The sequence below is a fragment of the Diplotaxodon limnothrissa genome, linkage group LG7, assembly GCF_057381915.1.
Source record: "Diplotaxodon limnothrissa isolate DT_005_m linkage group LG7, D_limnothrissa_male_GT1.1, whole genome shotgun sequence".
Lineage (NCBI taxonomy): Eukaryota > Metazoa > Chordata > Actinopteri > Cichliformes > Cichlidae > Diplotaxodon > Diplotaxodon limnothrissa.
The window spans coordinates 46612771-46626868 of NC_140602.1; the positions used below are offsets into that span (position 1 = coordinate 46612771).

Sequence of the window (14098 nt, forward strand, 5' to 3'; positions counted from 1 at the left end):
CCCCAGAAGTGTGTGATTGGGGAAATCAGTGCATTTCATCGTGTTCTCTCACATGAGCATTGTGTGGTGACACCAGATTCTAGCACCAAGCAGAAGCTAGGCCTCAACTTCAACTTCGAGGACTCACCCATAAGTGCTGAGTGGAGAGAGAGAGTAACACAAAAACTTGCCAATATGCCGGAGGTCTTCGCGCAAAATGACATTGACTTTGGGAGAACTAATCAGGTAAAACACCAAATCAAGCTATCTGATGAGACTCCATTTAAGCACAGGGCACGCCCCATACACCCAAATGATCTGGAAGCTGTCCGAAAGCACTTGCTAGAACTTCAACAGGCAGGTGTGATCAGGGAGTCCACATCACCCTTCTCTTCTCCCATAGTGGTGGTGAGGAAGAAGAATGGGGATGTGCGTCTCTGTGTTGATTACAGGAAGCTCAATCTGCAAACAGTGAAGGATGCTTATGCACTCCCAAACTTGGAGGAGACTTTCTCCACGCTGACTGGTTCCCAGTGGTTTTCTGTCCTCGACTTAAAATCTGGTTACTACCAGATTGAGGTTGAAGAGGCTGACAAACCGAAGACAGCTTTCGTTTGTCCCATTGGATTTTGGGAGTTTAACCGTATGCCGCAGGGCATTACGAACGCTCCAAGCACATTTCAGCGTCTCATGGAGAAATGCATGGGGGATATGAACCTGAAGGAGGTTCTTGTCTTCCTTGATGACATCATTGTTTTCTCTAAAACGCTGGAAGAACATGAGACCCGACTGATCAAAGTTCTCAACCGTCTGAAAGAGTACGGGTTGAAATTATCCCCTGAGAAATGTAAATTTTTTCAGACATCAGTGAGGTACTTGGGACATGTTGTGTCTCGTAATGGGGTGGAGACTGACCCTGAAAAAGTGAAGGCTCTGCAAACTTGGCCAGTGCCTACTGATCTGAAAGAACTGAGGTCTTTTCTTGGTTTTGCAGGGTATTACAGACGCTTCATTAAAAGCTATTCTAACCTAGTGAAGCCCCTCACCAATCTGACCTCAGGTTACCCACCCCTTCGCAAAGGTACCAAGCCCAAAGCTAACACTCCTCAGTATCATGATCCGAAAAAACCCTTTGGTGAGCGATGGACTCCAGAGTGTGAACAAGCTTTCCGAGCGATCATTGAAAAGCTAACTACTGCTCCGATCTTGGGTTTTGCTGACCCCAAGTTGCCCTACACTCTCCATACGGATGCCAGCACTATGGGGTTGGGTGCTGCTTTGTATCAGGAGCAGGAGGGGCAGATGAGAGTAATAGCATATGCTAGCCGAGGTTTGTCCAAGAGTGAGTCTCGCTACCCTGCCCACAAACTAGAGTTTTTAGCTCTAAAGTGGGCAGTTACAGAAAAATTTTCTGATTACCTCTATGGTAGCCAATTCATGGTTGTAACTGACAGCAATCCCTTAACATATGTTCTGTCTACAGCCAAGTTGGATGCAATGAGCTATCGTTGGCTAGCAGCACTCTCCACGTTTAACTTCCAGCTTCAGTACAGAGCTGGAAAGTTAAATTCTGATGCAGACGGTCTTTCAAGACGACCACATGGAGAACTGCTCAATGACACCGTTTCACAAAAAGAGCAGGAACGTATACAGCGGTTCACTGAAACACATCTGTCTGGTCAAGGAGTCACTCTTGGCCCAGACGTGGTCCCAGCTATCTGTGAGAGGCACCTCATTGGCTGTAGCCCAAGTGAAAACAAAGAGATGGATTGTGCTTTCACCCTGGTAGACTCTTTGGCCATGTCTGTATCTGCTATACCAGATGAGTTTGTGAATGAAGATCAGTGTGGTGGGTTACCAGTTATTCCCCATATGCCAGTAGAGCAGCTAAGGGCAGAACAACGAGCTGACCCGTGTTTGAGGGAAATTATAGCTCAACTCGAGACTGGGGACAAGGTTCCACCCACCGTTAGAAAGCAACTGCCCGATATTCCCTTACTAATCAGGGAATTCAGTCGCCTTGAGCTACACAATCAAATACTGTACCGAACACGACAAGATGGAGGTTGTGTAACCTGGCAACTTGTTCTTCCAGAGCAGTTTCGAGACACAGTCCTCCATAGCCTCCATGATGATATGGGCCACTTAGGGATTGAACGCACTCTCGACCTGGTGAGAACAAGGTTTTACTGGCCAAGGATGGCTGCAGATGTTGAGAAAAAGGTTAAAACCTGTGATCGCTGTGTTCTGAGAAAATCCCTTCCTGAAAAAGCTGCTCCTTTGGTCACCATAAAGTCCACCAGACCTCTTGAGCTTGTTTGTATGGACTTTTTGTCCATTGAGCCTGATAGGAGCAATATTAAGGACGTCCTCGTACTTACAGACCACTTTACTAAGTATGCCATTGCCGTCCCAACTCCCAATCAGAAAGCTCAAACAGTTGCCAAGTGCCTGTGGGATAATTTCATTGTCCATTACGGCATTCCTGAACGTTTGCATAGTGACCAAGGGCCTGACTTTGAGTCACACATCATCAAAGAACTATGCAACATCCTGGGTGTTCACAAGATTCGTACTACGCCCTACCATCCTAGGGGAAACCCTGTAGAGCGTTTTAATAGGACGCTGTTGAGCATGCTTGGCACATTGGAAAACAAGGACAAATCACAGTGGCATAGCTTTGTGAAACCATTGGTTCATGCGTACAATTGTACAAAGAACGACGTTACAGGGTACTCACCTTATGAATTAATGTATGGCCGTAAACCCAGATTGCCCATTGACCTGGCTTTTGGTCTTCCCCTCAGAGACGACGGCTACAAGTCACATTCGCAATATGTGCAAAGTTTGAAGTCACGTCTGGAAGAGAGTTACAGGATCGCGGCACAAAACGCAGCAAAAATTGCTGACAAGAATAAGACCAGATTTGACTTGCGTGTAACCGCTTCTAAATTGGAAGAAGGAGACAGAGTTTTAGTGCGTGCTGTACGCCTAAGAGGGAAACATAAGCTTGCTGATAAGTGGGAGTCAGATGTTTATGTGGTGGTAAAGCAGGCGGGAGATCTCCCAGTTTACACAATAAAACCTGAGAACAGAGACGCTTCTTGGCGAACTGTCCATCGAGATCTCCTACTCCCTTGTGGTTTTGTCACACCCACTAAGGAGAAGCCTGTTATGACAAACTCCACACGCAAGCCTGTAACACGGCAATCAGCTAAACAGTATGATGAGACTGAACCTTCTGAGACAGAGGAGGATACCGTTTGGTTTCGTGAGAGGCGTCCCAGAGAAACCATTCGATTCACCACATTGTACGAGATTCCAAAATCATCCCCTGACACCGATGATGGTGAGGCAGCACAGATAAATTTAACTGAAGACTGCTTAGCTGTTAATGATACGGTAGTCAGAGAAGACTTGTCTCATGGAAATGCAGAAATCATTTTGGAGGATACTGCCTTGGATGCCGTGAGTGAAAAACGCTCAGCTGCTGATGTACCTGGAAGTGGAAATGACTTAGCAGACACATCCACCTTTCAGGGAGATGTTCTTCTAAGCAGAGAAGACTCTGACAGTGAGCCTGAGGCCTTTAACAAAGAAGATTCACAACAGAGCGTGGAAGGTGATAAAACGGACACTCTTCGACGTTCAGTGAGGAATAGAGGTCCGCCAGAAAGACTGCAGTACACCCAGTTGGGTAATCCACTGATATCTATTGTGCAATCCTTATTCCAAGGCTTGAGCTTAGCTTTTACTGATGCTTTGCAAGAGAGTAAGGAGGTTGGAACTTACCAGGAGCCACTCTCTCAAGTGGTGAGGTCACAGCCATCTCCCATGCAAAGGGACTTGCATGAATTTAGGAGGGGAGAGTGTAGCCCAGTGGCAAACAGATGGAATTAGAGACTGTTTATTGTAATTTATTATTAAAGGTGTTTTATTTTGTTCAGTTAAAAGCACTCATGATTGGAGAGAGACTCTAAAGAAAAAATCCAAATTATTTTGTATGGAATTGCATTATTTGTGTTATTTATTTATTTATTTAGTTTCTCAAAGGTTATTTTTTGACCTGGATACAAATGCAGTCCAACCAATGGGATTGTTTGTCCCGCCTTGTTTTTCATGTTTGGTTGCGCTGCTAAGGCTGCTTAGACCACACGCGCCATAGCAGTACCTGTGGGGAAAACGTGGTAGCTGTTGAAACAGCGAAGCTGTTGGTGTCTGCTTGATTAGCCGCCAGATTTGGATAGCCGAAGCTAGTTTTATGAATACGAAGTGCTTTGCACTGGTGAGTAACGAAACTGTTATAGCCGCTGATCGGCATCCTGAAATGTTAATGTTGTTCGCTTCAAAAAACAAACGCTAATGGTGACGGTACTATGCAAGTAGCTAGCGAGTGTGCTAAACGCTCACTCCCGTTGTTAAGCGTTAGTTGAGAACTTATTAGCTGTTGTTAGGTTAAGGAAAAAACAGTATGTCTATCTGTTGTATTGAAATGTTTTATTGTGTTACTTTTATTCATCACTGTTGTTACTTGACCGTGAGCAGAGTATATTGAGTTTGCTGCTTTTAATGAGCAGTGTGAATTGCTTTAATGATTGGTGATAGCTACATTGCCATGTAATGAAAACGTTTAGAATTTGATTAGTTGTACAACATTAGAAATTGAAACACATTTTGTTCATGATTTATACTTTAAACAGAAGTGTTAGTTAAGTGTGAACCGTGTTCATTTGAAGTAATTCTGACCTCACTCTTAGGTCAGGTTTTTTGAGTTGGAGAAAGGAGCTGAGACTCCTCGGAGAACATTGGATTACAGACTTTGTGGAAATCCGCAGAAGAGGAATAATTTTCCATTGCAATGGATGGCGAGCCACAGCCCATTTGGAATTGAATCTTGAAGTCTGGTTGCCTGAACTGTGGTAGGACAAAACAGTGCAAACCATACATCGATCGTGGACTGAACTCACACCAATAACTCACCAGATCACCAAACAGGCCTGATCTGGATCCTATTGACACTTTAAAAGACCCGGGTCTAACATTCTTTTCTTTTTTATTTTGGGTATCTGTGCGCGCACACACAATTTTGGTTGTTATTGTAAAGGCAATACAGTGCACAAATTTCAAATACAGTTGAACTATTGCTTCATCATTTGCAGTTGTGTTTTCATTGTGGTTACCCATCCTCTGGGCTCCTGTCGTTCCTGAAATCTTCTGATTTGCCCATTGTTTATATATTTTGTTACATACTGGTTACACTATATATTTGGACATGGCCTTCCTGAGAGTAATGTGCATTTTGATTATCATCTTATCATTTATGCAATAAGCCTGGATAGACTGGAGTCGTGTTACGTATCACTAAAGCATTGCCTTTCATTATGCTTCCTGTACTGCGCCCTGCTCCTGCTAACCTTTATTAAATGCTTTTATCTTTAAGGGAGCCTTTCTCCTTAAAAAGGTTTGAGTAGAAAGTTAATTAAAAACCACAAGGAAGGAAGACTTTTTTTCTTTTGACAGCTAAGAAAAAGATGCTGATAGCTGCCCGCAAGAAGGTCGGCCACGTCAGGTGAGGTGCTGAGAGATATGTTTTGGAGGTAAGCTGACCACCTGGCACATTTCTAACAAAGTTCCCTCCTAACAAGCAGATTTGTTTCAAGTTTCTCTGCAAATGATCCCTTGGTAATTGGTCCATTTCTGCATCAGTGTGTGTGACAAAAACAGCAAAAGGGAAGACTTGAAAAAAAAAGCAACACGAACAGAAAAACCCCCATACATGTTCACACCTGATGAAAAACCTGCCGTTATAAAGGTACAAGGAAACAGCCTGGGCAAGAAAACAGTCCCAGTCCATTCCCTGCTATTAGAGATGTACTATTTCAGCTCCTAGGTGCAGCAGGGGTTTACTTTGAGTACTACTATGAGTTGGACAAACAATGCAGGGGACGTTGATCCCTTTCACCTCCTCCATCCTATCAGTTCTCCCATGCCATATCATGGATTTATTTCTCACAGCATCTTTTCTTTTTTACTGCTCGCTGACACACTGAGCAGAGATTCGCTTGTAAACACATAATTTCAATTCTTGTGTGCATGTGACCGTCAGAAACCCATTTTTGAAACTCGAGCGCAGTCGATAGATACAGTCTACTGTAGCACAAATTTCTCTGTGAATCTCACATCTCACCTCCCACTGATTCTGCGGCGACTGGCTTTTGAGCTGGATCAGCCAGTCCTGCTGGCCATCGCACACGGCACAGTGATGCATGGTGATGATGACCGGACGAGTCAACAGGGTCCCCGGGGGTCCGCAGCTCACCATGGGGCTGAGCACCGTTTGGCCATCTTCCACCGAGGGCCTGGAGGCGCACAGGGATAGCATACATACAATATTTAGCCACAATCTGATGGCACTCTCAGTATGTATGTGTGACACGGAGCGGTTGACAGCAGCAAATAAGGTTCTGGGGCGTCGTCGCATACCTCATGTTGTCCTTCCTGTGAACTGTCACATACATCTCATACACTCTGCCCTGAGGAATAGCCCCTGCAGGAATTAGCAGACTAACCCCTGGGAAGCAAAAAGCAAAAAAAAAAGATAAGTTGACAGAGGTGTCTTTATACTGTCAGTGCTTGTTATGAGACTTTTGTAAGAATGTGAGAGTATAGAGAGTGAGACCAACAGGCTGGTGAATCCTGGCTACTCCAAATATAGAAAGGTAAATTATAATTTTACATTTAACTAGTGTGTCTTCATGCAGTGCTGCACAACTACAGAGATATGAATTGATTTTTTTTCATTTTATTCAAATGAATATTTTTCCTGGATAAACACAATAATAATTGCACTGCCGTTCAGTCCCACACACAGCAACTATGTAATTTTACCACCTTCTTTTATGGTATCAGGAAATGATGTGGAATTTCATTTCTAAAAATCAATGATCTCTTTGCTCGTCACAGCCTTGGCATATTGCTGCAGCAGGCGCGATTTACATTTTTCCATCTCAGATTTATTCGATAAGATGACCTATCCGATACGCGCGTGTGCGTTTTTTAGAAGCCTAACCCCCAATTTCCATCATGCATACGCACACACAAACACACACATGGCTTCTCTCTGGAGTGGTGGTGGGGGAGGGATCTCAGATAGCTCATTGATTTCCCATGTCCTTGTACTGAACTTTTCAAAAGGTGACAGACAGCTTCTCCAGCTAGCTAGCGAGGCAATCACAACTCTGCCAAGGGAACGTCTCGCGCGCTGCTACTCTGCCTCACAGCAAAGCTTCAAAGAGATGAGAAATGCATTTTAAGATGCAAAATACCAAACAGCCACAGTGACAGCACCACAAAATATTTCATTACCCAGACTCACAAACAGATCAAATATCAAATGTGCTCTTTCCTCTCCCTATTCCTATGTAACATGATGAGGTGGCTGAGCGCAGCCAACAGCTGAGAACATTTTACAGTTATCAAAATGAAAAAAAAGAGAGAAATTTAAGAAATGTGAGAAGTCTGCGTATCCTTTAATGTCACTGCTAGTTTGCTTCTGCCTGTCAGCATGCATCTGCGGCGCGTTACAAACAGTCTGCATGTGTTTGAAGTGAGGACAGCATGGCTAATGTAAGCTGCCTGAAACGGGACACCTCCAGCACTTCTGGTGCACACACCTTGGGTATCCATCAACTCTTGTCATACTACGTGCAGTCAATATGCTGATGGGCTGCACATGGCTTAGCTTATTTCAAAGTCGCAGATCATCAGGGATATACTGCTACAGACAGCAAAGTATTGAATGATACTGCACATGCTTTAAAAAGAATTCTTTTATTTTTACTGAGAGGTTTGCTTGGGGTTTGCAAAGATTAACAATTCTTAAGTTAACATTTATGGTTGATTTGAACTGCCGTGTCTACTGAGAGCTGCAATGGTTTTGTATTTTTCACTTTACTGAAGAGCTCTTTATATTTAAGCTCTCACATACTGAAATCTTCATATTGCACTGACAGCGAGAGCAAGTGTAACAAGTTTGGAAGCTTGTTTGAGCCCCAGAAAAAAATAAAATAAAATTTGCCATTAAAATCCAATTTTGAGGTTTTTTTCCTCTTGCTTCTTGCTTAAGTCAGAAAGTCACAATTTTGAGATACCCAACTTGAAATCTAGAGATAATAAACTGAAAATTTGACTTATGGGTGGCAAGTCTTTTTTCCAGGGGAGAAAACGAGCTTCTATTAACAACTGAAATGAAGCTAAGCTTTGAGTAAAAGCAATCTCTAAACAGGAAGCACTCAGGGAGCATAAACCTTCACCGAGGCAGCTCACTCTCTGGCCAGTATTTACTTTTAAGGGAAAAGCACTGCAATTTGTATATATTAATTTTGTTTTCTTTGTTCTGTTTAAATGTACTTTAAGAAGTTTGTAGTGCTGTAAAAGGCAGTTAAGGGTAGAATCACACATGTTTACTTTGACTACAGAAACATGTAGGTGTGTGTAGGAGTAGGTAAAGGATAATAGGTAATGATTTGTAAATAGCTTGAGATAATTATATAATACTATACAACAGTATATTTATAACTAACTAGGCAGCTCATTTCCAGTTAATACTTGTACAGCTGCTGTTATTGTGTATATATTTATTTATCTATTTATATTTCTTCATACATTCTTATATAGTTCCATACTGTGTATTGTGTATTTTGTTGTACAGTTATTTTATTTTCAACTTTAATTTATATATTTTATCTTATTCTTTCCCAGTTAAATTTACCCTTCATTCTAATTTGTGTTGTACAGTTATTTCATTTTTAACCTTAATTCTTTTTATATTTTATTCCTTCCTAGTTAAATTTACCCTTTTTAATTTTTCATATTTATTTCCTATCTTATTCATAGCCTTTTCCTTTTTTTTTCTTTAGGTCACGAGCAGTTGTCTAAGCATTTCACTGCATATCGTACTGTGTATGACTGTGTACGTGACAAATAAAATTTGAATTTGAATTTGAATTCATTCTCTTTCTCTTGACAATACTTTCTTTAACCCTTGTATGGTGTTCGGGTCTGTGAGACCCGTTTTCAGTTTTTTTCAAAAGAAAAATTAAACAATTAATTATTTTTTCAACCTGAAATTCATTGGCTTTGGCTTATTTTCTGTGAAGAACATAAATCCGAACTAATTTTCAATGACCTCATACTGTACCTCCCCCCACGCATTTACATTACATACAAGGTGTTCGGGTCCACTGGACCCAGGTCTAATAAAAGTGTTGAAAGTGTAGGTCCTGTGTTCCCACACTCTGTCTTCCTCCTTTCTGGTGCTGCTGATAGTGTTTTCTTCCCCTGCCGTTCCCGCACAAAGTTGCAACATTGTTGAAAATTCAACTATCAACACGTCTGCTCTTACATCCCACACATTTTACCCTCTTTCTTGAGGGATCCAAATTTTATTTTCTTATACCCTGTCCCACCTGCTAATTAGGGGCATAATACTATAAATAAGACTTTGCCGATGTGGTTCTTTATCACAACTGATCAAGATGGCAAAAGATTATCTGCTGCGAGGGCCATCCAATTGATTTTGGAAGAGAGAGGAGCTTCGGATGATGATGTTGACAAAGAGGTTTCAGAATATTTCACATTTCTGAAAATTCAGAGTCTGACAGTGACTTTGAAGAAGAGGATGAGGTTGAGCACCATTTAGTAACAAAACGAAGACAAGTACCCCATCTGCAGCCAGCTCTAGGACCAGAACAAGCCCACCAGACAGCAAGTGAAGAAATATGGATGTCAATAACTGGTGAAATTGAATGGTCTTCTTGCCCAAGAAATGAGCCACCCTGCAGAGCTGTTACTGTGATAAGCCAGGGCCAACACGGCTGACAGGTACTCATGTGCAGGACATCAAGTCTTCATTTGAGCTTTTCATCCCAGATTCCATCCAGAAAATTATTCTGGATTGCAGTAATCTAGAAGGAAGGTGTGTTTTTGGAGAGAGGTGGAAGGAGATGGAACAAATTCATCTAAGAACCCCAAAGGCCTACTTTGGGGTTCTTATCCTTGCAGGAGTTTTCAGGTCCAAAGGGGAATCTACAGAATCCCTGTGGGATGCAGAAACCGGCAAGAACCTTTCCGTGCATCAATGTCTCTGGAAAACTTCCACAAAATTTCCAGGATTATCTGTTTTGATAACGGAGACGACAGACCAGCTCGACGGCAGAGAGACAAGCTAGCTGCCATCAGGACAGTGTGGGATAAGTGTGTGCACCACCTCCCCCTGTTTTACAACCCTGGGCCTAATGTCACCATTGATGAGCAGCTGATGCCATTTAGTTGTGAAACATATTGCTTCACGTGTAAATGTGTTGTGTCTTTCCACTCACTCCACTTGATTATAACTGATTTATGTTTTTATAACATTTTATAAACCCCCCCCCCCCCCCCCCCAAAAAAAAACGAGAAGCACATTATTCATAAATGTGATCTAACAAAGGTAAAGGGAAAAAATTAACCATGTTTGCTGTTCATATGGTTTGTAATTGGGATGAAGTAAACATCTGTTGAGTAATTTAACATAAAATTGTTTGATAGTGTTAATTTGGAAAGCCAAAACTCTAGCGGGTCCACCAGACCCGTGAACACTGGCTGAGTAACAAAAATATGAACACCACACAAGGGTTAAAGATGTCACACATTTTGGGGTCAATTTGAAAAAGTGAGGGCAGAGGTCACATGTCATATGAAGTTTGGATGCAAACTATAACGTGATATTTAGAATCCCCATATATCATTCGCTATATGCTTATACGATGTCAATACCAACCATGGTGGTAAGGAACATAGTTTTAAATAGCTCTATATAGCATTATTATCACTTTGACCTTTCAAATCAGTCTATTGACCTTGAAGGAGAGGTCAGAGGTCAAATATGCCTTAATATTTGAAATCTTTCTAGAGGTTGACAGTACACACCGGATTTGTAAGAATCAGTTTATAGTTAAAAGGCTTTCTGTCAATTTTGAACCAATAAATCATGAAGTTGACTTTGAAGACCTTGGCACACGTAAGCCAAATTTGAATGGATTGCTAAGTTGACCCCACTATACACTCCTGCAAAGTTTTATCAGAATTCAGACAGAATGACACGCATGCATGCAAACCCTACCAAAAACATAACCTCCTTGGTGGAGGTAGCAACTTTCTGAAATGTATTTTCTTGCAGAGAGTTGATGGCAAGATTGATATCACTATCAAACATGTTAACTAAATCTAAATCAAAGAAAATCTGCAGCCAGTAAACTTTTCCCAGCATAAAGACAGGAGGAGACGGCCAGCCTGGCTCTACCACAACCTCTAATGTTCACTAATCAAAATAAATAATGTAAACTTGCACTTTTATGAGGAGGGTATTATGTGCCAGATCATTTCCTGGTCAGACATAGTGACTTCCCAGAGTCTTGTCATCACTATGAGACTGGCAGAAATCCAGTGGAGACACCAGCAAGTTTTGTGTTTGAAGTTTCTTTTAATGTTTTTTTTAAATGGGATCTTTAAGGGAAACGTGGGCCGAGATCATCATCACCAGCACATTATTAAGTGAAACAAGAGTAGAGATTTAAGGACACGATGAGAAAAGCTGATGGTATATTTCATTTCCTATCAGGCTATACAATGAGAGGAGTTTCCTTTCAGTATGTGCACACATATAGACATTCACACATGCACATCCACACAAGTGGAGGTGCTATTACTAAATGCTGATGTGCCACTGAGTGAATGAAAAACGTGGCTCCAATCATAACTCACAAAAGACAGCTAATGAGTTTTAAGACGAACACTGATAGAATCTGCTGGAAGTAGCAGATGCTGCTTTTCATGAACCTAAGCTCGTTTATTCATTTTTTAAACTATTTCTTTTTTACATTCCTGCATACTTTGAAATATGCAACATTTTTTCTTGATATCCAACTGAATCACCTATAAAATAAAAATATATAAATATGGAAAATCACTACCTATCTTTGGCTAGTATAGTACCTGAGTTGGGCACAATAAGCTGTCCTCCCTGGGAGCTGAACGAGCCCAGAGCAGTGCATGATGGATCCCTGGTGCGGAGCAACGTCTGGGTCTGTGTGCGCCGGCCCATTGTGTTGTCACCGTTGTCCAGTAGGCAGTGCGGCAGCTTAGGTGACAGTTTAGAGGAAAATTCTCCTCCTAGGTCATCCTGTGGAGTCACTAAGCCTGAAGAATTGTACACCTTAATCTTCAAGTTAGGGAGCGGGTCAAGCAGAGGAGAATTGGTCATGGGTATTTTGTCACCCACGTCATGGAGAGCGTAAACTGGGCCGCGGTACATGGCAGCTGCTGAGGTCAGGTCAGGGGGTGCTGATAGGAGATCAGCTGAAAAGGAAAGAAAACAACATGGGTAAAGCAGAATAAATGTCTTAACACATGTATTGGGAAAGGAATCAGGAAGAAACTAACTTGAAGCCTATATATCCATGAGGAAATGAACTGCTGGCAGCAATCAGTGAGACTGGAGCACGGCTTTTTTGTTTTTTACTCATTAGGGAGGTCCACTTCACCACCAAGAAACATTACTCAGTCAGAGAAGTTATAGGTGCAGCTGTGATTTATGAGTAACAGATGGCATCGTGAATGTTCGGTTTACCCAGTAGGATAAATGTTCAATAGCTGGACTGAGTGGGTGGAGCGAGGGTCAGTGGGGGCCTCTCTGTCCTCCAGCTTCTCCACTGTCTCCACCCCCTCACAAGTTTCTAAATGATGCAAATGTTAATGAGAGTCAGAAAAGTTGTTCCAGTAATAAACTAGAAGTAGTGCAAGTACTAGTGTGTCACTGGAGGGCATGTTTTGCAACATCCATCTCCAAGAATGTATGGCCCATATTTTCACAATCTGTATTAGGAAATTAAACAAAATATGCTTCAGCTCTCATTCATATAAAACTGTATATTTTCCTCAGGTTTCCCCCAAAACCAGGTTTCAGATAACCCCCCTCCCCCCTCTTTTGTTAATTAGATTGCACAGGTGCCACGGACTGCAGGATGAAACTGAGACCTACTTAACAAGGGATAATCTCAGCTAAGTGTCGCATTAACGTGGCTTGCAGGCTTAAGCTCAAGTCAAAATGTCATGACCAGCAAACAAGATTTGAGCAAAATATCACAGAAACTCAAATTGCACCACTTCTTGGTAATTAAAGCTAACACAATCATCTCCTAGCACATCATTAATGCCTGTGTCTAGCACCATAAAACGCAAAATCTCAATGATTCCCTTAACTGGTTCTTCTATTCAAACACCAGTTCCTACACCATCTTTCCTACTGTGTATTTGACACAGAGACATGAGAATTTGTTACACACTGCCACATTTCAGAGCAGAGAGCTGTCAGCGGAGATCAGACCTTGTTATAGTTCACATACTCTGTCAAATTAGATCAATCACGCTAATTTTTCTTTGCATGTAGGGATATTTCCCCTGTCACTGTTGCTCCTGCACACAGCACGCGCACCGATGGCAACACTGAAATAAGAGACCCCCCCCCCCCCCCCCCCCCCCCCAACATTACAAATTCCAATTTAACCCTTGTTTGCACTGAGCACTGTGGTGGATGTGACATTTCCACCCATGAATTATCTTCTTCACAGCAAATTGTGTGTGATGTGCTTTATGCATGCTTCATACAGTATATAGAACATAAATTACAGCTTTTAGTAGGCTACTTTAGGAAAGACAGAGATAAGGTGGAAGTAAAGTGGATCAGCTTATATGATTCCTCCAACACCACTGTTTTTTAAATCACCACCAATTGTTTCTGTCATGATCAGGTGGTTCAAACATATGAAATATGAATAACCCCACAGTAACATCGATCTATATTATAATACTTAATATATTAACTATATCTGTAAAGGTGAAGGATAATGTTAAGGATATATAATCAACAGAAAGTAAAATGATTTAAATATAATGTTATTCATATAAATTCAGCTTCATTATAGAGTTTCAGAGTTTGGATTTCTTTTAGAAAATAATAAATAAATGAAAAAGCTTGAATATTGGTAGATTCTTTAACCAAAGTGCCTTCTGCTCGGGAGCT

General features: G+C 41.7%; 1 protein-coding gene across 1 annotated transcript in view; it reads right to left on the minus strand.

Moving 5' to 3' along the window:
• unc5cb (unc-5 netrin receptor Cb) overlaps positions 1-14098 on the minus strand; it is a 142501-nt gene that overhangs the window by 13268 nt on the left and 115135 nt on the right. The window contains exons 10-12 of the mRNA XM_085359774.1: positions 12013-12375; positions 6463-6550; positions 6167-6338 (exon numbers count right to left, since the gene is read on the minus strand). Coding sequence (XP_085215900.1) covers positions 6167-6338; positions 6463-6550; positions 12013-12375 — 623 coding nt within the window. The remainder of the gene's footprint in view (positions 1-6166; positions 6339-6462; positions 6551-12012; positions 12376-14098) is intronic.